Source organism: Arachis hypogaea, chromosome 12 (assembly GCF_003086295.3).
Source record: "Arachis hypogaea cultivar Tifrunner chromosome 12, arahy.Tifrunner.gnm2.J5K5, whole genome shotgun sequence".
NCBI classification, from domain to species: Eukaryota; Viridiplantae; Streptophyta; class Magnoliopsida; order Fabales; family Fabaceae; genus Arachis; species Arachis hypogaea.
Window position 1 is genome coordinate 6,411,555 of NC_092047.1, and position 25,948 is coordinate 6,437,502.

Sequence of the window (25,948 nt, forward strand, 5' to 3'; positions counted from 1 at the left end):
TGTCACAAGATGAAGGTAATTAAGCCCATAAATTCTTGCTAAGTAATGTTAAAGAAGCAGTTTTTTCGGTTAATATTAATTAATTTTTTTAAATTATTTTACCATATATTTAGTAGCAATACATCAAAAGTAGAAGTGTTCTGACTTGGCAATGCCCATTTGTTTTTGATGATTTCAGAATGAAGAGGGTCCTAAAGAAGATCCACGTTTGGAACTCTTGAGGAAGGAATGGTTTGAAGACAAGGAGTGTCTTGATATTTAATACTTTATTTCTATTTAATACTTTATTTAGAAATAAAAAATATTATATTGAATACTTTATTTGTATTGGAGTTATTATTTTTTATTTTCAATACTAAAAAATTATATATTATGTGTAATACTTTATTTATGAATTACGTAATATTTTGTTTTTGGGTTATGATTTCTTGTTATTGTGAACTTTTAAACAAAAAAATTATGTTTAACATGGTAAAAACGACGGTTAAAACTACTTTTTTAAACGATAAAATATCACTTTTAGTCGGTAAAAATGGCGGCTTGTAACTGCCATTTTAAAAGTGAAACACCATTTTAACTCGGTAAAAATGGCGGTTTTAAACGCCGTTTTAACCAATAAAAATGCCACTATCAGGGTAAAAACAGCGGTTCAAAATGCCGTATTAACCAACTAAAAATGCCGTTTTAACCCGGTAAAAACGGCGGTTTCAAATGCCATTTTAACCAACGAAAAATGCCACTCATTCAAGGTAAAAATGGCGGTTCAAACCGCCATTTTAACCAACAAAAAACGCTGTTTTATCCTAGAAATAATGGCGGTTTGAACCGCTGTTTTAACCAACCAAAAACCCGACGTTTTAACCTATCAAAAAACCGCCGTTTTAACCCAGGAAATTGTGGCGGTTTTTTGAAAACCGCCGTAATAATCATAATGGCGCCCAGAATTACGTCGTTTTCTAAAACCGCCGTTCTTGGTAATAATGACGGTTCAAACCGCCATAAATACAAAAAAAAACCGCCGTTTTAACCAGAATTTTTTGTAGTGCCACCGGAATCCCATCGCTACCGGTGATGGGTTGGAAGAAGGGGTATGCATAAAAAAGTTAGAAAAAATTAAAAACAAAATGTTGATCATTTATTGATCGTAAATAACTTTAATACAAAGGTAAAATTATAATTCTCTATAGACATTTGGGTCAAAGTTAATTTTTTTCAAACTTTGAAAGCACAATCAAAACTTTGAAGAAACGTCAAAGAAAAAAATGGGTGAGAGTATTTGGAATATAATAAAATTGAAATTGATTTTATTTTTAAACAAAATTCGTTCTTTGAAATGTATGGAAAATGAGAATTTTTATGTGATCCTTTATTTATTTAGAGGATTTTATTGTAGCTGAAATAATTTGGTGCATCAAAAATATAAATGTCATTTTTATCTTTTAGAAATTAATATAAAAGAGAAGGATTTCGAGAGGTGAATAAGTGGTTCAAGTGCGGCAGTATAACAATCTGGCAATCGGTAAGAATATCCAACTATTAGTATTGTTTGAAATGGTGGAAGTTGATGTTGTAAATAAAGTATCCAAAATTAATTAATAAAATAATCAATTCAAGTTAATTAAATTAATTCTCATTAAAGTTCATTTCAAATATAAATATTGATCTGTAAATGAATTTAATTTCTATTTTATTTAAAGGATTCCAAACATATTTTTTTAATATCTAGTTCAGTTCATTTCAATTTCATTAACTTAATTTAAAAGATATTTAGTTTTAAACACAAATTTAGTATATATATTTTTCTTTTTATTAACATAAGAATCACCTTCACAATGGAGACCTGTTAATTTTGTGGAGCTCTATAAACCATGTTTCTCATTTAGTTAGGGGCTACAAGGGTAATTTAAATTTTTCGTGTAATATAGCTTCTAAACTCTATTTAAATCCCACTAAAATTCTGACACAAAATAATTACACTAAGATGTTGACCAGAAACACCTATATTAAGAATTTAATACCGAGCAAAAAAAAGTTTAATTACTCTATTAGTCCCTATAATTTTACCAAATTTTTAATTAGGTTCTTATACGTTTTTCTTTTTAATTAGGTCTCTATGCTAATTTTTTTATTTTAATTTGGTCTCTAGTCACAATAGACATTAAAAAAAACATTCACATGTGTTGAATTTACTAAAGTACCCATGTCTCTAACTCTACATAATCGCATGGTTCTGAAAACTAGACTGGACCAGCCATGGACCGAACCAGAAGTTGGTCGGTTTACTCCAAATGACGCCATTTTTGTGTTTCATTAAAAAAAAAAGAAAAAAGGGTTTCTGAATTGAGGAATGCAAAAACCAGTCAAACTACTCTCTCTCTCTCTCCCCTTTCACTCACATAGAATGACAGAAGTAGAAACCAGTCTCTTCCATCTCAACTCTTCCTTGAAAACCCTAGCATCTATAGCACCACTTGGTTCGTCATGGTCATTCACCAATCCTCATGGTTCATCGTGCTCGAAGGCCTTTCCTTGTTCGCCCAACATCAGCGTCTCTAGCTAGGTCATGCTCAGCAGCTCTTTGCCCGTCGTCCATCCATCATGTTCGTTGCCAGCTTGCTAGTGTTTATCACTAGCTTCTCGTTGTCTGTCGCTCTCCCTCAAATCTTTGCACACTGCCCTCGCCGAAGGTAATGCCTCCAATGCCTAGTCAGTGCTCAGTATTTGTTCTTGCTTGTTTTTGGACTCTTGATTGATGATTAACTTTGTTATTGGCTTACTACTTGATGATAATTTGATACTGATTCTTAATGATGAATTGATAATGGCTTGTTGAATTGATACTGGAGCTCCTTCAATGGCGAAGGTCATGATAGAAAAGAGCGGGCTTGGATCACACAATGATGGATTGAGATGCGTTAATGGCACCACATAATGCCAAATGGAGTAGGGAGGAAGAGAAAGGATTTTTTGCCCGAGGGAAAGAGGAAGGAGAGGGGATAAGGGTTATTTTGTCAATATAAAAAAAATTAGAGTGAATAATAACCCAAATATTTTAACTATAGTATATTCAATTTGAAAACAGAATGTTCTGTTGAACTAAATGTTTTTGTCATCGTAGAGACTAAATTAAAATAAAAATTTTAGTATAGGAACCTAATTAAAAGGAAAACAAGTATAGGAACCTAATTGTAAATTTGGTCAAATTATAGGACCAACAGAGTAATTAAACAAAAAAAAAACATAAATATTTTTTCATTTCATCCTTATCCATGTTGTTAAGAAAAATCAAATTAAAAGCCTAATGGGTTAAAAGGCAAATGAATTTGATTATTAAAATTTAATTTTTCTATATTTATAAAAAATTTACAACAAAATGTGTGTTGAGTAAACTCAAAGCTTTTTTTCCTAAAGGGGCGCATAATCATTCACCAACTTGTGAAATTTTTTGTCTTTTTTACTTTTTTTAATATTTCATTATTGATAAAATAATCACCAAATATGACCAAACAAATTAGATAAATATAATTATTATTCGTCAATATTCGGATTAAACACATATAAGTGAATAATAAAGCCCGCAGTAAATTATTTTAGCTAGCTTCCACTTACATCAAGTGGTTATATTGAATAAGATATATGGAATTGTTTTTAAAATCCAATTAAAAAAAAGAGACAACTACATACTTTATTCATGTGCTCAAAGAAGGAAATGGTTATGCGGATGAGTTATAGCTAAATTAAAAATACACTCAAATCCCTTACTTAATTGTTTATAATTCACTTTCTAGTGTGATTTCTCTTTAATTTTCTGCTGATGGTAGCTAGGGGTTATCTTTCCCTAGAATAGTTTTCTGTATAGCTTTGTTTTCTAAGCTTTAACTCTATTGATTATAAAAAAATAGACAACATTCTAAGATAACATAAACAAAAATTATTTTACCTAAAATAGAAATAAAGAAAAATAATTAAAAGCTAAAATATATGATCTACAAAAACAAATTCTCTGGACACACATATATAATTTTAGCTATTCAAGAAAACATGCAAAAAAATAATAATAATAAATTAAGCAAAAATTATCATAAAAAGTTTGGTATTGTATAATATTGTAAACCCTATTTAGGTATTATCCTCATTGTAGTTAAAAATATTACTTATATTTATTTGTGTTTTGTGATTTTAGTTAAAAGTATCTAGCTAACAATAAAAAAAAAAGAATACATAACAAACTAGATTACAATAACGAAAATGTTAACTAAACTTTTTTCTTTTTTCATAAGATAAATTCCTAATTAAGATTGGATTGACACAATTTTTTTTTTTTGTAAAACCAACACAGTTTTTGATTAGTTGAATATGCTCTAATGGTTGAAAATTCCACCAAAAATAGCATTCAACAGCAAAAATTCATCAGAGTTGGTATTCAGTTTGATGTACAACTTAGATCATTACTCTACTATAAAAGCAGCAGGCAATGCAAGAACTTTATATCCATAAATATTTATCTTCTATTTTTTTGAATATCAAAGACCCTTTTCTAATATGGTAGTTTCCCTTTTCTCTTGCTGGCATGTTATATTATTTTTTTTCCGTTTTTTTCTTGAATTCATGTTTTATTTCTTGAATGTTTAATTTGAGTTCCTCAAAGCTATATGTGTTTACGTAGTTTTTATGAATATGTTAAACATATATAATATAAATCTCATTACAAACATTATTGTTCACTACTAATCATATAAGCATAATTATTTCCAGGTCAACATGAAGTTTATTTGCGAAGTGGTGATATTATCATTTTCAATTATAGTAATACAATCGAGCATCACATTCTCACGAGAACTTGAAGGTCCAAATCATATCAAGACAACTACTTTTTATACCAAAACGTTCGTACTAGAACCAGGAAAGGTTAGTAGAAAAACTTTTTTCGATGTTGAGTTTCCAAGAGGCCACATTGGAATCAAGAATTTACAAGCCGAACTAGTTGATGAACACGGAAACTCTATACCACTATATGAGGCTTACCTGCACCATTATTTTGTTTTAAGATATTTTGAAAATATCACCATGTCACAACATGCTAATGAAAGTCAACCTAATTACGGTAAGTATTTTAAGAGAAATGATGGTGCATGTCAAACTTTCGTTAATTCAATTTCTTGGGGTCTTGGAGTTGACGCACGAAGAACTAACACAGAACTACCAGATCCATTTAGAGTAGAAGTAGGTACGCATCCTGAGGATGTTCCAAAGGAGTATGATGAAGAGAAATGGTTAATCAATATTTTGGTCATTGACACACGTGGTGCAGAAGACAAGAAAGGTTGCTCCCAATGCAGATGTGACCTTTTAAACGTCAAAAGTGAAGATTTGAGAAACACAACAGGCGTTGATGGAACACCATTGTCTAGTGATTACAAAGGAGGAATCTTTTGTTGCGAGAAGAAGTCTCAATGCAAATTACAAAAGGGATACAATGAAAAACAAAAGAGAAAAGTTGCTATTAAATATACAATATCATGGGTTGAATGGGATCAACAGCAAGTGCCTCTTAAGTTTTATATTCTTGATGTTACTGATCAAGTCACATATAATGGATCCGAACCAATTCATCATTGCGCGGTAAGTGACAATTATTTTGTTTTAACTAAATGCTAAGACTTATACTTCATATATTTCCTATAGCGATATATTATGATATGTATTCGATTAGTCAAGCAATATTTATTTTGAAATAAAATGAGTATTAATAATTGGTTCATTTATCTACTTATCTAGTAAATATCTAAAAAAAATTAATTTGCTGTAGGTAGAGTATTCTATAAATCCAGAAAAGACTGATGAAGGACATTACCATATTAAGAAAACAAATATTCCAATGAAAAAAGGTGGTAGTCTCATCTATATTACTGCTCATGTACATTCAGGAATTGTTAATGCAACATTATATGGAGAGGTAACGTTCAATATTTACCATAATTCTCATGCATAGTATTTACTATTAATTACTAATCGTAAACAGTTACATTTATTTAACTATGTACCTAAATTTGTTTCTTAAAAACAATAAGATTATTTTCTGATTCATCATCATCATCGTAGGAAGTTAAATTTTCAAAATACCGTCACCATTAAGATATATATGCCTTTTTATTTTTAATTCAGGATGGAAGAAGATTATGTGAAATTAAGCCAATATATGGAACGGGAAAAGAGGCAGGCAATGAAGAAGGTTATGCTGTTGGAGCGTCTGGTTGCTATCCAAAACCGGGCTCTATGAAGATTAAAGATGGTGAAAATTTAACTGCAGAATTTATACATGAAAACAAATATACCACTGGACTTATGGGGCATTTCTATGTCTATTTGGCAGAAGACTTACCAAAATCTTTCTAAAATTATTGAGCACTACTAATGTTAGTTTATCCCCTTTATGTTTTATAATTTAATAAAAAAGCAAAAAAAATCTAAGTAGCTTGTTTGTCATAAAAAATTATCGCAATAAAACACATTGACGTAGTTATTGTACATATGTAATTTTCATTCAATAAGGTATGAAAAAGTATGATCAAGGAGTATGTTGTTACAAAAAAGTGTTTATTGTTTTTCAATATGAGGCCATAACTGCAATCCCGTCATTACCCATGGTGGTTGGAAGAAGGTATATGCATAAATAGGTCAAAAAAAGTTAAAAATAAAATGTTGATTATTTATTGATCGTAATGACTTCAGGATAGAGATAAAATTATAACTCTTTGAAAACATTTGGATAAAAGTTAATTCTTTTTCAAACTTTGAAAACACAATCAAAACATTGGAAAAATGTCCAAAAAATGAGTGAGAGTATATGGAATATAATAAAATTGAAACTGATTTGATTTTTAAATAAAATTCTTTCTTTGAAATATATGCAAAATGAGAATTTATTTTATCCTTTTTTTGTCTAGAGGATTTTGTTGTAGCTGAAATAATTTGGTGTATAAAAAATACAGAAGTCATTTTCATCTTTTAGAAATTAATATAAAAGAGAAGGATTTCGAGAGGTGAATAGGTGGTGGAGGTATGGCAGCACAACAACCTGGCAAATCGGTAGCAATATCCAATGATTAGTATTGTTCTAAAATGGTGGAAGATGATGTTGTAAATAAAGTATACAAAATTAATAAAATAATAAATTCAAATGAATGGTAAGTCACGGTAAGTGATGAATGTACTATGAATGGATTATTATTGAATTAATGAGGAATTGATTATATGAATGGCTTGATAGTTTGATTTGTTGAGGTAAACTTGGGAATTTGGATGGATTATATTGGAGTGGTTGGTTTAAATAAGTGTAGAATGGTTTGAAATTGGATTGAATGGAATTTTGGTAAAAGTTGGCAAATTGATAAAATTGGTAAAAACTAAATTTGACCAACTTTGATGCACTTTAACTTGGCGTTTGGAGTTTGGATTCGTTCGAAATTTTTCTTAAATCAAAGTTTGTTAAAAGATCTTTAAAATTATTTAAGAATGATGGAAAATCAAATTTTATAGAGAAAGATATGGACGATTGAAAATCGATATAAAAAACTGAATTATGAGATTATGCAAAAACCTAGAATTTCTGATATGCGTACCCACACACGGAACAAAAGCAAGGGAAGTATTCGTGCGTACGCACAACAAAGGAGTTTTACAAGTTGTGCATACGCACGATACTGTGCGCACGCAAAAGCTGGGAATTACTTTGGGTGCATGCGTACGCACAAGGGTGATGCATATGCACAAGTCCTGTTTTCACACTTAAACTCTGTTTTCAACTGTTTGGTTTTTTCAACAAGCTTGTAAACTTTTGTACCCCTAATTAAGGTCTGATACCTAGTTTTTGGACTCTGAAATGAGTATGAGTGTATGAAATGGATTGAATTAAAATATTCTCAAATAACGATTGGTTAAACTGGATGACATTATTGCAGAGATGGTGTTTCGTCCTACCCGCGGTGAGGACGGTGGTGTCATCCCGCTCACGGGTTAATTAGAGTGAGAAATTGATAAAAGACTGGGGTTAATGAACACAGGCTTGATGGATTAATAACGAATTGAGGTTAAACTATCTTAATAACAAAGTGGAGTTTTGGGATTATGATGAATCATGATACTGTTTGAGACTGTGGTCATGACTAACGTGAGTTTTGATTGTGATTATGGTTATTCTAATTAGAAATCAATTACTGATTAACGAATATCTGCTTGGGTAAGATGCAAGGATTGAGCTTGTCTCACTTGCTCCAGGTTAAGTGGAGATGGTGGCTTCGTCCTGCCCACAATGAGGACGATGGTGTTATCCCACTCACGAGAAAACATAATTGATTTCTTGATAAAAAAATTGAGATTAATGAGTCGATTATTTTATAAATTGATAAAGAGATGGGGTTAATGAGTTTAATGAAGTATAAAATTACTAAAAGACACTGATAATGACTAAATATGGCCAAATTGGCTGGATATGGCAAGGTATGGGTGATATCCCGCTTGCGTGAATTGGTATGACACCCGCCTGGGTGGATGAGTAATGCCTACTTCGAGTTGTGGTGGAGAAGCACATGTTTGAGTAGACGAGTAATACCTACTCCAGATTGTGGAGAAGTCCTTCTTGGGTAGATGAGTAATTCCTATCCGAGTTATGGTTTGAGGGTAGATGAGTAATTCCAATCCGGGTTATGGTTTGAGGCACCTGCCTGGGTGGATAAGTAATTCCTATCCGGATTGTGGTGAAAACACCGGCATGGGTAGATGAGTAATACCTGCTTTGTGTTGTGGTGTTCCATATCCGGGTTAGCTATCGAATATGTGTCAGATTTGGCATTATACCTAACAAGTGAGCTCATGGCCAATAGGACAGGCATGCATCATTTGCATTTGTGTGACTTGATTGGGTGTGCATCTTGTATCTGGATTGCCTTATTTGATTAATTGTATTTATATGCTATTTGATCTAATTTCTTTATCTATTCTCTCTACTTATGTATTTTTTGTATTGCTTTATATGTGTTTGAACAACTGAGAGGTCCCTTATGCTGGCGATGGTGACGCTGAGGGCTGTTTTTTATGAGATAATAAAAATTGAATGATTGGATGATGGAATTGAGAATTAGTCGAGATTGAAACTTCCTGGGTAGATGCAAGGGTCGTGGTTTGCCCCACTTACTTTGGGTTGAGAAATTAAGAGTACTAGTAAAATTGATAACTTATGTTGAGGCTGAATGTCGTTAATAATAATTGTTAGAGACTATAAAACTGGAAGGGTTTAATACTAAAATGAATAATAGTGATATTGAGAGAGTTAATAGCTTAGAGTTAGAAAGAATCGAGATTAGACATAGTTACCAAGGGCTAAGACTTAGTCTGTTTACCCTTTTTGGATTAAAAAGGACACTAGGCTTGAACCTTGAATGATTGGAGTTTAAGAATTAAGATTGTCATGGCTTTTTATATTATCTCTATTTGGAATTATTACCCTACTGGGAACCTTCGGGTTCTCACCCGTTGTCAGATTTTATTTTTAGATGCAGGACGTGGTGCACCTCGTTGAGCGTGCTGGTTTTCTCTCGAAAACGAAGACTGCCTTTCGGGTTTTCATTATTGCATTAGATGTTGTTATTTTTTCACTTTTGTATATGTATATGTATATCCCTCTTAGAGGTTAATTTATGGAGAAAACAGGTTGTATTTCGTTTAATTTTAGTTTGTATTATACTTTCTAGCCGGTCTTGTCTTTGCAAGTTGTGACTAGTAATTGTTATGTATTTCCTTTTGAATCATATATATATTTCTGTCGTTCTGTATATCGTTGGCATTTCAAGTGCGATGCAATTATTATTCTGTCATCTTTCTTCACATGCTCCTAGCTATATTATATTTCTTCAATTTATACATATGTACTTTATTTTTAGAGGTCGTAATGTCTCACTATCTTTGACTTACGACTGCAGCATAAGGTTTTGTGTGGTAGGGTGTTACACCCCAAATATGACCATACAAATAACTAGATAAATGTAATTTTTATTCACCAATATTCAAATTAAATACATATAAGTGAATGATAAATCCGGTAGTAAATTGTTTTAGCCTACATTTACATCAAATGATTATATTGAGTAAGATACATAAAACTATTTTTAAAATTCAATTAAGAAAAAGAGGCAACTACATGCTTTATTCATGTGCTCAAGGAAGGTAATGCTTTTTTAATTCCTTACTTATTTGTTTATGATTCACTTCCTAGTATGATTTCTCTTTTGATTTTTTGATGATGCTAGCTACGGGTTATCTTTTCCTAAAATAGTTTTTGTTAGAGGTGGCAAATGGGCTAACCTATTTTGTCTTACCAAAAGCCCCTACCCCGTTTAATGAGGCGGTCCTGAAATTCTACCCCGTCTACCTAACGGCAGGTTGGCAGCCAAAGCCCACCTATTCTTTTTTTTTAAACCATTAAATATTTAAACAATATATATAATTTCACAACCATTTCAATAAATTTATAATTTCTAAAGACATAAAAAAATTATAATTTCTAAATTCACAAATATTTAAATATTTATGATTCTAAATATCTAATAAACATAATCGTCAACCAAATCTTTTAAAACAAAATAATGAAACCAACAGTATCAAAAATATATAATTAAATATCGACAAGTCTCTAATCAATCAAATATAGAACAAAATTGAAACTATAACTTAAATAAAAAAGAATATTTTAAATTCAATTATCATCTTCATCTTCTTGTAGAAAGTTAAATAAAAACATGATGGGCCTGACAGGCAAGCCTGCTCCGCCCTGCCGAAACTTGTCAAAGCCCACGAATTAGGCAGTGCAGGTTAAGCGGATTTTTTATTATGGCGGTCTCAAATTTTTAGCCTGACCCGTCTTTTTTGGCGAGTTACGCGGGCCAGCCCAGCGGATTTCGGTTCATTTGCCACCTCTAGTTTCTGTATAACTATGTTTTCTAAACTTTAACTCCATTGATTATTAAAATAAGAGACAACATGTTAAGTTACCATAAAAAAAGTAATTAAAAGCTAATATTTTTTATCTACAATTATAATAACACAATCGGGCATCACATTCTCAGGATAACTTGGGAGTCCAAATCATATCAAGACATCTACTTTTTATACTAAAAAGATCGTAGTGAAACCAGGAAAGATTAGCAAAAGGTCTTTTTACGATGTTAAATTTCTAAGAAGCCACATTAGAATCAAGAATTTACAAGCCAAATTAGTTTATTAACATAGAAACTTTATGCCACTATATGAGGTTTACTTGCATCATTATTTTGTTTTAAGATATTTTGAAAATATCTACATGTCACAGCATGCTAATAAAAGTCAACTTGTACGGTAAGAATTTTAAGAGAAATGATGGTGTATATCAGGCTTATGTTAATTCATTTTCTTGGGGACTTGGAATTGACGCACAAAGAACTAGCACAGAACTACCAAATCCATTTAAAGTGGAAGTAGGTATGCATCCTGAAGATGTTCCAAAAGAGTACGATGAAGAGATTTTTGTTCATTAATATTTTAGTCATTACCATACGTGGTGCAAAAGATGAGAAAGATTGCTCCCAATGCAAACATGACCTTTACAACGTCAAAAGTGAAGATTTGAGAAATGCAACAAGCATTGATGGAATTTTGTGTTGAATACCATCGGATTTACCGTGAATTTAGCGTTGCAGAATAACGGCATCTTTACCGGTGAATTTACTAGTAGTTAATTTAGGCATCAAAGTCGTTATGTCAAAATATTAACAATGGATTTTTATTTTCGACGGTAAATTCACCGAAAATAATTGGAGAAAAACAGAAAAAAGGCGCGACATTTAGGGTCGGATTTACTGGTAGAAAAATTTGACAATAAACCCACTTAGTAGAATGATGTGTTTTGGTAACCCGCAATATATTATCTCGGATTTATCAGCCGATAAATTCGACGGTAATTATACTCAAAATTCGAACCGCGTACCCTCTTCTCCCTCATTTGAATTTATCTCTATCTCTCTAACCCTCTCGCCTCCCACTTTCTCTCTACCCCTCTCATCTCTCCGGCAGCCCTCTCCTTTCTGGAAGCCCCCTCTGATGCCGACAGCCCTTCCTTCTTCGACGTTGTTCGTCATTTTTATCGTCACCGTTGCTGATGTCATTACCTTTGCCATTGTTGCTGTCGCCGCTTCTGCCGCACCCTTCTTCTCGGTGCTGGCGCTCTTCTTCAAGTAATGCTGCTGAACTTCCCTTTTTTAAAATAGAAATAAGGTCTGATTTGTTATTATAATTTTAGTTCTAATTTGTTATTATAATTTTGTGTTCATTATTTTGGTTCTGATTTATTATTATAATTTTGTGTTTGTTATTTGGTTCTGATTCTAATTAAAATATGTTTTGAGGTATTGTTGATTAAGTTATTGGTTTGATGATGAACAAATTAAAACACCTAAGTAGTTAGGAACTCAACTAATTAGTTAACTGATTAAGTTATTTTTGATATGTTGTGGCTATTTTTAAGTTTTAATTTATGACTGAGGTTGGTTGAATTTGTGAAAATAGTAAAGGTGGATATATGTCCAACTTTAGGAGAAGTTATGCCAAAATTTTTTAAAATAATATAAATGTACACAAGATTTGTGTTGTATTTGTTAATTTATGTGATTTAAAGTGTCTATGAATTTTATCTTTGCTATTACATTGTTTTTGTGATTAGTGTTAATTAATATGTTCTTTGCAGACATGACGAGAGGTAGACGTGTCATAGATCGATCTCGTGGTTGTGGTAAAGGGAGGGGTTCTAGTGGTACCCTTGGGACTTCTCAGTCGTCCTCCTCCTCTACTCTAACTACCACTGTGACGTCACAAGAAATGGGTATAGCCGTTCATCATGGTCCCTAACCCCAACTACGTGGCTCCTACTACTGCGCCATCCCCACAACCAAGAAGTCATCCGTCTGCTTCATTAAAGTGGAATCCTCCACCACCTCCACTGCTCAGTAGCACACTATCTCGACGATGATGACTCCAGTGACAGACACTGCAGTGCCGGAATCCTCTCACGGATCCAAGCCAGATGCCTCTCCACCACCTTCCATCGTACGGATGATGATTTGACTTGATGGTTTGACGGCGTGAGTACTATTTTAAGTATTTTACATGCAACCATTTTAGTTAGTTTGATTAATTTAGTTACAGTCAATTTTCTGGTTTTAATGGATTTAGGTTATTAAGATAGGTTCGTTTTAGGTTAGTATCTTTGAACTGTTGAAAGTGTTTGAGAATTCTTGATTATTGATGGATGTTGCTGCTTAAGTCATATAACGCGATATAAATGAAACTACAAATCTTAATTAATTGAATTGCTTATTGTTGATTGACGGATGTTACTGCTTGATTCTTGATTATTATTTGTTGATTGTTCATAGATGTTGTTGTTTAAGTAAATTGTTGATGGATAGAGTTTTTGGCGCATTCTGGTCATAGATGAATCTCTACCAAAATTTCTAAAAAATATAAATATAATTGAAGTTTATAGATTACTTCAAATAACTTTTTAGTAAACTACTAATCTTATATTTTCCATTGATAGGTTTGCGCTAAAAAACAATGCATGTACACATGAGTGTACTAATGTCATCAAGCTTATATACGACCACTATGGTCGAGCTTCAAGAAGATCCTAACTGAGACTAGAGAGCAATGGTTTCAGAAGTGGGTGGTAAAAACTCAACATATTCAAGCCTTAGTTAGTTTATATCTTCTATTTTGTTTAATTATGTATTTAATTTTGATTAACTCATGCTTAATATTATTTCTTCAGGAGAAATTTATATAGGACAAGACTTACGATCTCATGATCGGGAAGATCTTCGACCATCGAATGGCTACATGGCTTTAGCAGATGCTGGAGGACGTACGTGAGCACCGCAACCATCTCATCATTTGGCCCTGTCCGGACATTAAGAAAGTAGTGTACGCCCATTAGGAGACTGATGATGGGTCACTACAAGACACACAGATATTAACGGCGGTAAATTGCCTGCTATTTCTCCATCTGCTATAATTTGCCAAGATAGCTGTGATTGTCATTCGAGCTCTTCAATGTGATGCAGAATCGAACGGATTGGCGTCGATCCATGAAGCATCACCACTGACCCCAATCCTTTATCATATACTTGATGGTTGTGTTACTAACATTAGAGAACCCAAAATCAAGGAAAAGCAAAAAACCCGCAAAAGGAGAGTGGAAGCGCTTAAACCCCTATTCTCTGCTCTACCACGTGCTACTGTGTCACCATGGAGTCGTGTGGCTACCGACTCATCCTTTTTTCACCGACGTCGACCTTTCCCCTCTACTCCACACTGCGTGGAACCCCTAATCCCTCCTTCACGGTTTGCGAAACCCATCTCCTATTCTCTGTTCCACCGTGGGCCTTTGTGTCATCGTGAAGTCGTGTGGCTGCCCATACATCCTCCTCTCACCGTCATCGTCCATTCCCCTCTCCTCCATTGTGTGTGAAACCCTTACTCCCTCCACTACCGTGCGCGATCTGAGCTATTGTGGCCTCCTCCTGTCACTGGTTCGTTCTTCCATCAAAATTTGAATCATATTTTCATCAAAATTTTCTATATTTTGTTGGTTCAGATTATGCTTTCAGGTTAATTTGATTTAGATTTTTTCTATATCTTCTATTAATTCAAGTTAATTATGGTTGTTTAGAGTTAAAGAATTTGAAGGTACTACTATTTTGATTTATTATGTGATTTGTATTGAGTTTTTAGTTTGAGTAAATAAATACAAATAGTTAATGATTATTTGATGGTTTGTTTATCTTTGTTGGGTCTTTGATTGATTTAGTTTCAACAATGTTTGATAATCAGTAGAGTAGTAAAAAAAAGTAATTCTTTGATTATTAGAGGAATGCTTGAGCTAGAACGAGGTTTATTGTTACTGATTGAATTTTGATTCTGTAATATGCTTTTGAGGATAATAAATGATGATAAGAGATTGAGTATTCTTGAACGTTAAAATTTGTTTTCTTGGTTGATAATGGTATAGGTTTGGGTTGCTAAATTTGATTTCTAGGATTTGGAATATGAGAATTTTAGAGTCAAACTATACTAGAGGTATATCCTGGACCAATAACACTGCTAGATGAGCTATATACATATATTAGGAAGTGATTAAAGAGTTAAACTGGTATTTGCGTGAGTGTTGGTGATTTAATAGCAGGAGTAACTTTAGAAGCCATTTGTTCAATGAGTTCAGCCGTCGATTCCATGCACCGCCACAGTCGGTTACCACCGTCGTTGCTGATTCATCGATGACACTGCTTTCACTCTTTGGTACTATCAGTTTTCTTCTTCCTCCATTTTCAAATTTTATTTTATTTCTTCATTTGTTTCTCGAGAAAAGTTGAAGGAAACCGGTACTATGAAATCTCACTTGTTAGTTGGTGCCTCTTAGAGTGTGGAATTTAACCAAGTAACCAAAATCATTATTTTCTTTGAGATTTATCTGAGTTCTATGCTTTGAGTTTTGTGTCTGTGTTTCTAATTTTGTTTTCTCTCTGTATTTACATTTAACTTTTGAATTCAATACTTTAACTTTTATAAATAAAAAAATTAATTTGATTATCTCTAATTTTATCTTAATTAGTGTTTATTTAAAAATAATTTATAAATTAATAAAAAATAATATTTTAAAAATAATTAATTTAATTTTATCTAATTCTTAAAATTAGTGTATTTATTTAAAAATACTTTAAAAATTTATAGTTAAATAATATCTTTATATAATTATTATTAGATTAAAATTAATTTTTAATTACTATACTACCATTATTTTTATTAAAAATATTTAAATTATCCAAACCTTAATCCTAATACAACTCATACTCACCCCACCCCCTAAACCTAGCCGCCAGCCCTCCCCTTTCCCAAAACACTTGGCCAGTGGAAAGAAAAGAAAGAAAGTAAGAGAAAGCAAACAGAAATAGGAGAAAGAGGAAGAAGAGAATGAGAGGGGGAGGAGGGGAGTACGACGCCGGCAGGCATCACTGCCGCCGCGCTGTCGTGTCACACCCAGAGGAGAGAGGGCGCCGTCGGGCAAGGGCTAAGGAGAGAGAGCGTGTCACGCCTACCATGAGCCTGTTGTCGGAGGAGTCGTCGTCGTGCCCAGCCACCATCATCGCTGCTTAAGCCGCCGGACTGCTGCATGCAAGGAGCTTCCCTTTTCGCCGCCTTCTTGTTGCGCCAGGGGAGAGAGCGCCGTTGAGAGAGGAGACACCGTGACAGAGAAACCACACCGTGAAGGATGAGACCGTTGTCACCGAGGCTCCGCCGCCGCCCAGTCGCTGTTGCCGAAGCCATGATGTCGTCTCTGCGCCAGCAGGAGGAAGCATCCTTTCAGTGTGTAAACCCCGATAACCCTTCCTTTCCCATTTTAATATCAAGTTTCTCATTGTTTTTAATTTTTGGGGACAATTTTTTTTTTTTGTGATTTAAAGATCCTAACTTTGATTTCTACTAAACTTTTTGGCTGCAAGCTCTAATTCATGTCATTCTGAAGAATTAGTTTATTACTGATTATGAGTAGTGAACATTATTAAAGATTATTGAAATGTTATTATTCTGAGTAATAATTTTCTTAGATTTCTCTGTTATGAGTAATTTAGATTATTTGGTTGTACAGTAATTATGAAATTGTTCTTGTTGTTCAGATGTTGTATTCTTTTATTTTATTATGGAACTGTTCTTGTTGTGTTTATTTAGTATTGTGTTTATTTAATTATTCAGTGTTGTGTTTAGCTTGATCTGATATGGCCTAGTGCATCTGTACGTGTAGAAAGTGAGCTATTATCTTGTTGTCAGAGTTTTTCTTTTTCTTCTGTCCTAATTCTGAAGATAGATGATCTGATATTAGCTTTGCACCAAGTGATAAAGAGTTTTTGTTTGAGGGAGGGGGATGATTTATGTAAGACCCAAAACTTTTGAAAAGCCTTATTATGAGTTAATTTCAATTTATTTATTTATTAAAGACTTTATTTTTTATTAAAAGTAATTAAATTAAGTTTTGATAATTAAATTAAAAACTTTACTTAATTTTACAATTATTGAATAATTTTTTATATTTAAATTATACAGCTTAACAGTTGTAAAAGAATAAGAATTTTATACGATTTAGTTAAATAATTGAGATTTTGGAATTTCATACTTTAATTTTTATAAACAAAGAAAATTAATTATATTATTTTTAATTTAAATTAGAATACATGATTAAATGCTAATCAGTAAGTTGATAATCAAATAATATTTTTCAATGTAATTTTAATGGATTAAATTAGATTTTTAAATGATACTCTATACTCTAATTTAATTAAAATTACCAAATTCTAATTTATCTAAAAATCCCTGATTTCACATTTGCCCCAAATTAAACCATAATCCTAAAATCAAGCACACTAATCCTAACCCCTTCTAACTCAACCCTAGCCGCCTTGTTTTCCTTGTTACTAAACACAGCGGCGGCAATAGGAAAAAGAAAAAAGAGAGAAAGGAAGAAAGAACAGGAGGCATAGGAGAGGGAAAAGAGGAAGGGGGTGTGCCAGCGTTGGTCAACTCCGCCGTCGCCGTTGCCGCGCCCTACCGATCGTTGCTGAGAAGGTCGAACAGAGGGGAGAGAAAGCTAGTGTTGAGAAAGGGAAGGGTCGCCGAGCTAGCACCGTCGCGTCAGCACGGCTGTGCCGCCACGGATGAGGAGAGATGCGTCGGAGGAAGAGAAGGACCGCGGTGGAGAAAGAGAGAGAGCACTCGCGAGGGTGTCGGAGCTACGTTCCGTCGCCGTGCTGTGCGAAGCCACCATTGTGCCTCGAGCCTCGCCGTTGTCATCCTCGGCGCGAGCCCTTACCATCGTCGATGGGGTTGAATCCGCCGCCGGTTTGAGCTGAGGGAATGGAAACGCGTATAGGAGAGAGAGCAGGGGGCTTCGTGGCAGCTCCACGCGCCGCTCCTGCCGAGCCGCCGCCAATCCTGCCGCCGATCGAAACCCTAGCCATCGCCGTCGAAGACGCCACTGCCGTCAATTAGGATCAAAATTGTTGCTGTGTTCCCAAAGCTATCATGGAAGTGGCTGATTCGGTCCCAATTCCCTCAATTGTTGAGACTGTAAGCTTTAATCATTGTCTTGGTTCCATCATGTTCCTCTGTCTTTCTCCTGTTCTAGCTAAGGAAACCTATGTCTTTGTTTAGTACTGCTACTCTGTTTTCCTGTTTGTTGTTAGGACCATTATGGTGGTGTTGAGGCCATCAGGAAACTGTTAGAGCTGCTGTTGATAAGTTTGATATTGCTACTTCAATTCTGGTTTGCTCTTCTCCTTGATTACGTTCCATTTGCACATTTTATTGTCATTCCCATGCTTGTTTTGATTTAATTCTAGTATATGCCCTGTTTTGAAATTCTCAGGGCTGTGTTCACTTTCGATACCTATTTAATTTGGATTCTCTATTCTGCTGTAACTACCATTATCGTCGTGGAATTGTTGCCGCTGCTGCCATGAAACAAAAAGGGAAGGGAGTTGTCACGTTTAATCTACGCGGGTTCAACTAAATTGAGGTAGGGGTTTATTTTAAATTAAAAATATCCTAGGCTTTGAATACCTGACAAGCTTAGTAAGTTAATGCAAATAGATGGATGTCTGTGTTGAAAATGATTTTCTGTTGTAACTGAAAGGTTAGGTTTGTTGGTTATTGGTTGATTTTTCTAAATGTATGGTAAAATTGATTGAACGCGCTGATTTTGGATTCTAAATAGAAATTGATAATAAATGGTCTTGAATAATGGATTTGAAATTGTTAAACTGAAAAGCTGCTTTTTATTGTGTTGAGGATTGAAAAGAGGGGACCCGTAATGGGTGGCATATTCCGGTTTTTAGGGGAGGTGCTGCCGGAAATTTTCTAAGAAATTTGAAGAAGTTCTAGTTTTGACTTGGTAAATGATTCTGATTTAAGTAATTTTAATAAAAGAAGTATGTTTTGAATATTTTTAAAGATAATTAAAGAGAATTGAATTCTTATAATTTTGTTAATTTGTGGTTTTAAATTTATTTGATTTCTTTTAGCGATGAAATGAGATTTGATTAACTAGTAGAATGCTTTAATATAGTAAACTGAGTATAAGATTAAGGGATTGGGAATAAGAGAGTAAGTTTATAGTTTTTTTAATGAAACTGATCATAACGGTTAAGAGGAAGAAAGTTAATTTAAGAAATATGATGGAGAATGTGTGGTATTGAGTTGGAGGTGAATTTAGTGAGTTGTTTGAGGGTTGTCCTTGAAATTATTAAGGTGGAATTTAGTGACAATTAGGTTGTTTGAGATCTGATGATGATTCTGGTTAATTATAGTGTTGTGGGGTGATGATTGAGGTTGATGACGTTGGTTATGATATTGATGACAAGATTTGTGATGAATGAAACATGATTGAGAATGATGTGGATCTTGATGAATTATGATTGAAATATTCATATGGCTTATTTATTTGAATTATCTGAGATACGAGTTTCTCTGGGTAAAGTACCGTGGCTTGCCACCACGTGTACCAAGTTGAGATTTGATACTCTGTTGACCCTACGACGTAAGTATAACCGGGCACTATATAAATTCCCAGGAATGTTACCCCCATTGAGCAATATTGATTATTTGAGAAAAAGCTATGCATAGACTCTTGGGGATGCACGTCGGGGGACAGTCTAAAGACAATTCAGACTTGTCGGGTTGACTGGATAACCGACAGATCAGACTCATCAGCCATAGGACAAGCATGCATCATATGCATTTGTATGTTTTGATTGAATGTATAGTTGTTTTGGTTTGTCTAACTGCTTAGCCATGTTTATATGCTACTTGTCTTACTTGCTGTACTTGAATCTTATCTGTGATTTTCTTGTTTGTCCTGTATGTGTATGTTCATCTGAGAGACCCTTTTTGGAGGAGATGTGATGAGGGTGGTTTCTTTTGTTTGTGGTAATGAAAGTTGAAGCAGGTGGACTAGGTGTTTCCTGAGTATTCTAATGTATGTATTATATGGATAGGAGTGAGCAAGGTAAGTTAGGTAGGAAGTCACTAGGCACGTCTTTGATCCTTTTGCTTCTTTAAACTATTCATCTTACTGATTTGTAAATTAAAGGGATTTCTTTAAACACCTTTCAAAAATAAGCTTTGTACCAAACTTTTCTAAAAGGTTATTTCAAGGATAAACTGCTTTATGATGAAACTAATTCTATTTGCAAGTATTTCTATGTTTTGATGGTATTCCTTCCCCTACTGAGAACGTGTGGTTTTGTTCTCACCCCAAAATCTTCCACCCTTTCAGTGATACGTTCGAAGACTCAGTTTGAAGCTGCGGACAATTATTGACTTTATCTATGCGTTGTGTTACCATCATAGAGTTCCCTCGCTTGTTGCTTAAGATTTTTATTTTATACAGAGGGATAGGTATTGTACCTGAGTTTTATTTTGACTTACTTGTATAAGATTTATTATTATTAGTAATTATGTAATTATTGTTAATTGGTGATATATGATATATGATTTTTAATGAGTTATAAACAACTTTCTAGCATTTTATTAAAGATTGAAATGCGAGTTCGAACTAAAGGCTCAATATTAAATGGTTAGTAAGGAAAACAGGTTAGTAACGCCTTACTTTTGGTACGATCATAACGTATTGAAGGTTGGGTTGTTACAATTTACATTATTTGTTTACCTGAAAGGACTTTTATATTGCAAACATGGAGAAATTATGCAACCGTTGGTCTGACACAAGTCAATGGTCTTAACTAAATGCAGGAAATTCCCTTTATGTTGGTGAGCTATCTATCTTCTTCCAAGTGCTTTCAGAATATGTTTTAGATTTGTTAGTTTTTGTTGATTCATTTTATTTTTCTCCACAGCATTGAAGTTGAGATGATTTATATGTGAAGTTGATTTTCTTGTCTCTTGCCAATTATTTTGGTTGCTTGAATAATTTGTATTTTATTGGTACTTGACATGCAAAACCACGAGTTGGAGGGCAAAATGATTTTGAGACTACCATAAAAGGGTATTATGATTCAATTCATCATGGAAAAAAGCCTGGTTTGCGAAGGAAAAGAAGGATTAAAGAAGTTGATTCAAATCACTTCCATCCGATTGATTCCCAAGAGGTTTTTGAGAAAGGAGGAGCTGCTTTACTTGGTGTTTGCCGTGGAAAGGTGCATTACAGTTTTACTCACCAAGTTATCAGTTATTTTGAATTGATATATTATCATGCTAAAATTATATAACGTCAATTATGTGCTTGTACTTTACAAGTATTATTGATATATCAGAATACGTAGGGCTTGTATGTGCCTGTGCTTGCATATGAATCTATTTTTCATTTCTTTACCTTTTTCATGAATGTCACACATAATAAGGTTTTTAAATTACTGTTAGCTAACTTATTTGTAAAAGAAGATATACTTTTTGATAAGAAATAGAACAGCAAAAATGAAATGATAGAAATTAATAGCGAAAAATAGAACTAATAGTAACTAACAGAAAAAAGGAATTTTCGAGTGTTTTTTTTAATACAGGTTCATTAGAGGTCTAGTAGGAAACTATCTTTTTATTTTCCGTTGTGTTTTTCATTCTTCGTCCTTCTTATTTCTTATCACTTTCATAGCGCGTTTTGACAATGAAAGAAACTAGACAATTAAAGGTACCTCTAAAATTGTTTATGGTTTTAATTGTATATAGATATATTTATTACATTTTACTTGTGTCACGGTTGAGAAATGACAAATGTCCTATTATTTGGTTTGATAAATTTGGTTGTGTAATTGCTAAGAAATAAGTAATGAATTAGTTGTTTATGATGGAACCGTAGGCGGTGAAAATATCCAAGTTTTAGGGGAGGTTTTGTCAAAATTTTTCTAAAAATTTTGGATAAAAGTTAATGGAAAAAATTATAATTGGTGTTATATCTTGTTTCTAATTTTTTGTTTCGATTTTTCTCGTTTACAGAAGTGCTAAAATGGTGACAACATGCTACCTAAAGGACTCAAGAATATTTTAATTCATAGAGACACTAATCTATGTTAGACTTTTAACTTTTGGTTGAACTTGTGTAAGAAATATAACTTATAGAACTAATCAATGTAGACACTAATGTTATTTTGTTTTAGAACAATTTTAGTTAAATGAAGTATGTTTGAATTATCTATGTTTTTACATATTATATAAATGTTGACTTGCTCAGTAAAGTAGTTAATATATTAGTTAATTAAAAAATTAATTTAGTAAATTATGCATGCAATTTGTATTAAAAAAATATTACAAAATAATATTGTGCTTTTGTAACTAAAGAAAAAAATGTTGCAAAATCAAGTTATATTTTATAACAAAATTTTATGATAGAAAAAATATATTGTTACCAAAAATATTTTGAAGATCAAAATTTGTTATCACTTTTGTAACGAATTTCGATTTTTGTATAAAAAAATTGTTACAAAATATTACTTTGAATTGTAACAATTCCATTTTTTGTTACAAAAACTTTTTGTAACGGGACATACTGCAACGGCCCTTCTTTTGTTACAAATTCCTTTTGTTTCAAAATTTCAGTTTTCTGTAACAAATTTTTTGTTACAAATATTACTTTTTCTTGTAGTGATTAAATTGCCGCAATTCCCCAAAAAACCACCTCTATTTCCTGGTTCCCTTGTAGTGGGTTCAAGCATTGCCGTCTCACAAACAGAACTAGCAGGACAACGGCCAGGTCGTCGAAATATATCGGTAGGCCAGCGACTTTCATGAAGACAAAGGCCAGGCTGGTATGTGACTTGTTTCATTAAGAATTAAGTTAAGTTCGTTTAGTCTCAATATAATGTTATTCTTACTTAACTTAACTTGTGGTTTCAAAATGTATAGTCTAAGTCGTTGGATCATGATGCGACGATGGCAGAGACCTTCAAGTATATTCATACCCTGAAGGAGAACATGGAGAGATTTGCTGATCAGCGGGCCACGGATCATTATGTGAGTAAACATCATGCGATAAAAAGTTTTCAATTAACTGCAACCCTAATCATAAAATGTGTTATGCAGGAGCTCTACACGCAAAGATTGGATCAATCTCAGCCTACTGGAGACGATGGTAATAACTCCGCTGCATCAGTCGTCGATCCTGACATGGTTAGGAACGAGGCTGCATCTGTGCCGTACAAAAATCGCGTTTACGGACTGGGATCATTCTTCGCTGACAACCTCAGCACATCCACATTGAGACATTTATCCTCCTCTGCTACCAGTGGGCTTGTCAATCACGAGTATATCGCCGATTTGAGGGAGCAGGTGCTGCTCCTCACCCAGAGCCTTCACCAACAGGCTCCGCAGCTGCGAGAGTCTGAAGAGAGGTTTCAGGCGATCCTCTCACACATGACAAACACAAATGACCTCAGGCTGGAGTGGAGGCAGGAGATAGAGCAGTTTCAGCGAATGGAACACCACATGGCGCCATACGAATATCAGATGCGCAATGGTAGTAGCGGCACTGCTAGTGGCAGCGACGCTGCTGGAGGCACACAAATATTACCGCCTTGGCCGCCGCCTCAGTAGTAGGACCAGTGGGACGATGACGACGATTATGACAATGACTATCAGGATTTTTATACACTATTTGATTGTATTATATCATCTATTATTTGACTTTTTATTTTATTTGTACACTTGATAATTTGATATATTTGGCTTCTACTATTTAGAATTTGACTACTAATTATGTAAAAAATAAATTTAAATAAAAATTTAGAATTTGACCACTAATTTCATAAAAAAAATAAGTTGATGAACTTGCTGTCGGATTTTCCAAGAAAAAAATCTGACAGTAATAATGCGGGAACAAAATAGTTTGACTTCAAAGTTATTATTAAAAAAAATCCATTAGTAAGTAACATTAAATATTCGTAACATAAAAAACTAATTTTGCCGTTAAATCTGCTGCAAGTTATCAACGGATAATAAAATCTGACGATAAATAGTTATTGATAAAATTTATACTATCATATTAGATTCCATGAAAAATCTAATGATAAATAATTTATGGTAGATTATTTTTGTTTTTCTATTAATAAATTTGATAATACACAACGTTTTTATTGCAATGTATGATATGTATTTCAATTAGTCAAGCAATAGTTTTTGTGAAATAAATTGAGTATTGATAACTGGTTCATTTATCAACATATCTAGTAAATATTCAAAAAAAATTCTTAATTTACTATAGGTAGAGTATTCTGTAATTTTAGAAAAGTCTGATGATGGACACTACCATATTAAAAAAAAAAAAATATTCCAATGAAAAAAGTGGTAGTCTCATCTATACTACAGCTCATATACATTCAAAAATCGTTAATACAACATACATTATATGAAGAGAAACGTTCAATATTTACCATCACTCTCATACATTATCTATAATTAATTATTAATAGTAAACAATTATATGTATTTATTTAACTATGCATGTATCCCAAATTTTTTTCTTAAAAACAATAAAATTATTTTCTGATTCATCACCATCATAGGAGAAGTTAAGTTTTTAAAATACTGTTACCATTAAGATATATATATATATATATATATATATATATATATATATATATATATATATATATATATATATATTGTTTTTTATTTTTAATTTAGAATGAAAGAATATTATGTGATGAAATCAAGTCAATATATAAAACGGAAAAGAGACGGAAAATAAAAAAGAGTTTTTTGTTAGAACGTCTGGTTGCTATTTAAAATCACATTCTAAAAAATAAAGATGGTGAAAAATTTAACTGCAGAATTTATTTATGAAAACAAATACGTCACTGAATTTATGGGGAATTTTTATGTTTATTTAGCATAAAACTTGCTAAAATCCTTTTAAAATTATTAAACACTACTAATGTTTGTTTGTTTTTTCCTGTCTACTAATGTTTGTTTATTTCCTCTGTTTTTTTCAATTTGAGAAAATAGCAAAAGATCTCAGACAAAGATATAAGAAAAGCTTATACAGACTTCTTGATTGGATCTAATCGATAGAATTAAGTAACTTGTTTGTCATTAAAAATAACGCATTGAGGTACTTATTATATTGTACTTATGTAAGTTTTATTTAATAAGATATTAAAAAATATAATAAAAGAATATACTTTTATAAAAATTATTTATTACAAAAAAGAATTTATTACTTTTCAAAAATGAGTATACGTGTTTAAATAATTTATAATAATATATAATATGGGAAAAGCTCTACATTCATATAAAAATTACATGGATGGTATCTAAGTAGAATCCACTCCACGCGTGTCTCCCACCCACATGTTCGTTTGTTTTACACGTGCCTCATATAACGTAATTCTTATTTTGCGCGATCAACCTTTCTCAACGTAAACCTTTCCATATCAACGTAAACCTTTTTCGCGTTCTTCTCTGCTCGCGTTCTTCTCTGCTCGCGTTCTTCCTTATTGATCTGCATTGCCTTCGTCGTTCTCCTCTGGTCGCGTTCATCTTCTCGTTTTCTTATTTCGATCTGGTTACGTTGCATTTATCTTCTTCCTATTCTTCTTCGTTTTCTTCTTCGATCTACACTTTTGAATCGAAACAATAAATGACTCAACTTCAAATCAGGAGAGCGATTTGGATTACTCTTCTGAAACGAATCAAACTGACAAAGTTTAGATTATTCAATTTTGAATCGAATTGAATGGAATGCAATTGCTAATTTGAATTGAATTAAATGGACGGATGTGTACTGAATTGAATTGAATTGAATTGATAATATGTAAACTATAGGCAGAGTTATTTGAATTTGATTTTATATAATGGATTATGTTTCGTT

At 32.9% G+C, this 25,948-nt stretch overlaps 2 protein-coding genes across 17 annotated transcripts; both read left to right on the forward strand.

Annotated features, from left to right (window-relative positions):
• Positions 1 to 4,557: 4,557 nt before the first annotated feature.
• Positions 4,558 to 6,396, forward strand: LOC112729574 (uncharacterized). The gene is made up of 3 exons (XM_025779746.2): positions 4,558 to 5,622; positions 5,810 to 5,956; positions 6,166 to 6,396. Exons 1-3 carry the CDS (start codon positions 4,762 to 4,764, stop codon positions 6,394 to 6,396), a joined length of 1,239 nt encoding a protein of 412 aa, XP_025635531.2. The 5' UTR covers positions 4,558 to 4,761.
• An 8,801-nt stretch (positions 6,397 to 15,197) lies between these two features.
• LOC112726591 (uncharacterized) lies at positions 15,198 to 23,783 on the forward strand. Of its 16 annotated transcripts, none has more exons than XM_025776027.3 (8): positions 15,907 to 16,450; positions 17,560 to 18,397; positions 18,500 to 18,649; positions 20,884 to 20,901; positions 20,988 to 21,287; positions 22,784 to 22,889; positions 22,987 to 23,094; positions 23,164 to 23,783. In XM_025776027.3, exons 5-8 carry the CDS (start codon positions 21,142 to 21,144, stop codon positions 23,671 to 23,673), a joined length of 870 nt encoding a protein of 289 aa, XP_025631812.1. In that variant the 5' UTR covers positions 15,907 to 16,450; positions 17,560 to 18,397; positions 18,500 to 18,649; positions 20,884 to 20,901; positions 20,988 to 21,141; the 3' UTR covers positions 23,674 to 23,783. The 16 variants fall into 16 exon arrangements, 15 of the variants coding, with proteins under 15 accessions (XP_072064717.1, XP_072064712.1, XP_072064714.1 ...); XM_025776030.3 differs by having other exon boundaries at positions 21,100 to 21,287; XM_072208611.1 differs by adding an exon at positions 15,207 to 15,381 and having other exon boundaries at positions 15,956 to 16,450; positions 18,500 to 21,287.
• The last annotated feature ends 2,165 nt before the right edge of the window (positions 23,784 to 25,948 follow it).

Excerpts from the sequence above, each read along its gene's own strand:
- LOC112726591 (XM_072208616.1), top strand. The coding sequence starts at position 21,142 with ATGATTCAATTCATCATGGAAAAAAGCCTGGTTTGCGAAGGAAAAGAA. Across the intron at positions 21,288-22,783 it reads TTGGTGTTTGCCGTGGAAAG|TGGGTTCAAGCATTGCCGTC; the intron begins GTGCATTACAGT and ends GTTCCCTTGTAG. Across the intron at positions 23,095-23,163 it reads AGCGGGCCACGGATCATTAT|GAGCTCTACACGCAAAGATT; the intron begins GTGAGTAAACAT and ends TGTGTTATGCAG.
- LOC112729574 (XM_025779746.2), top strand. The coding sequence starts at position 4,762 with ATGAAGTTTATTTGCGAAGTGGTGATATTATCATTTTCAATTATAGTA. Across the intron at positions 5,623-5,809 it reads AACCAATTCATCATTGCGCG|GTAGAGTATTCTATAAATCC; the intron begins GTAAGTGACAAT and ends AATTTGCTGTAG. Across the intron at positions 5,957-6,165 it reads ATGCAACATTATATGGAGAG|GATGGAAGAAGATTATGTGA; the intron begins GTAACGTTCAAT and ends TTTTTAATTCAG.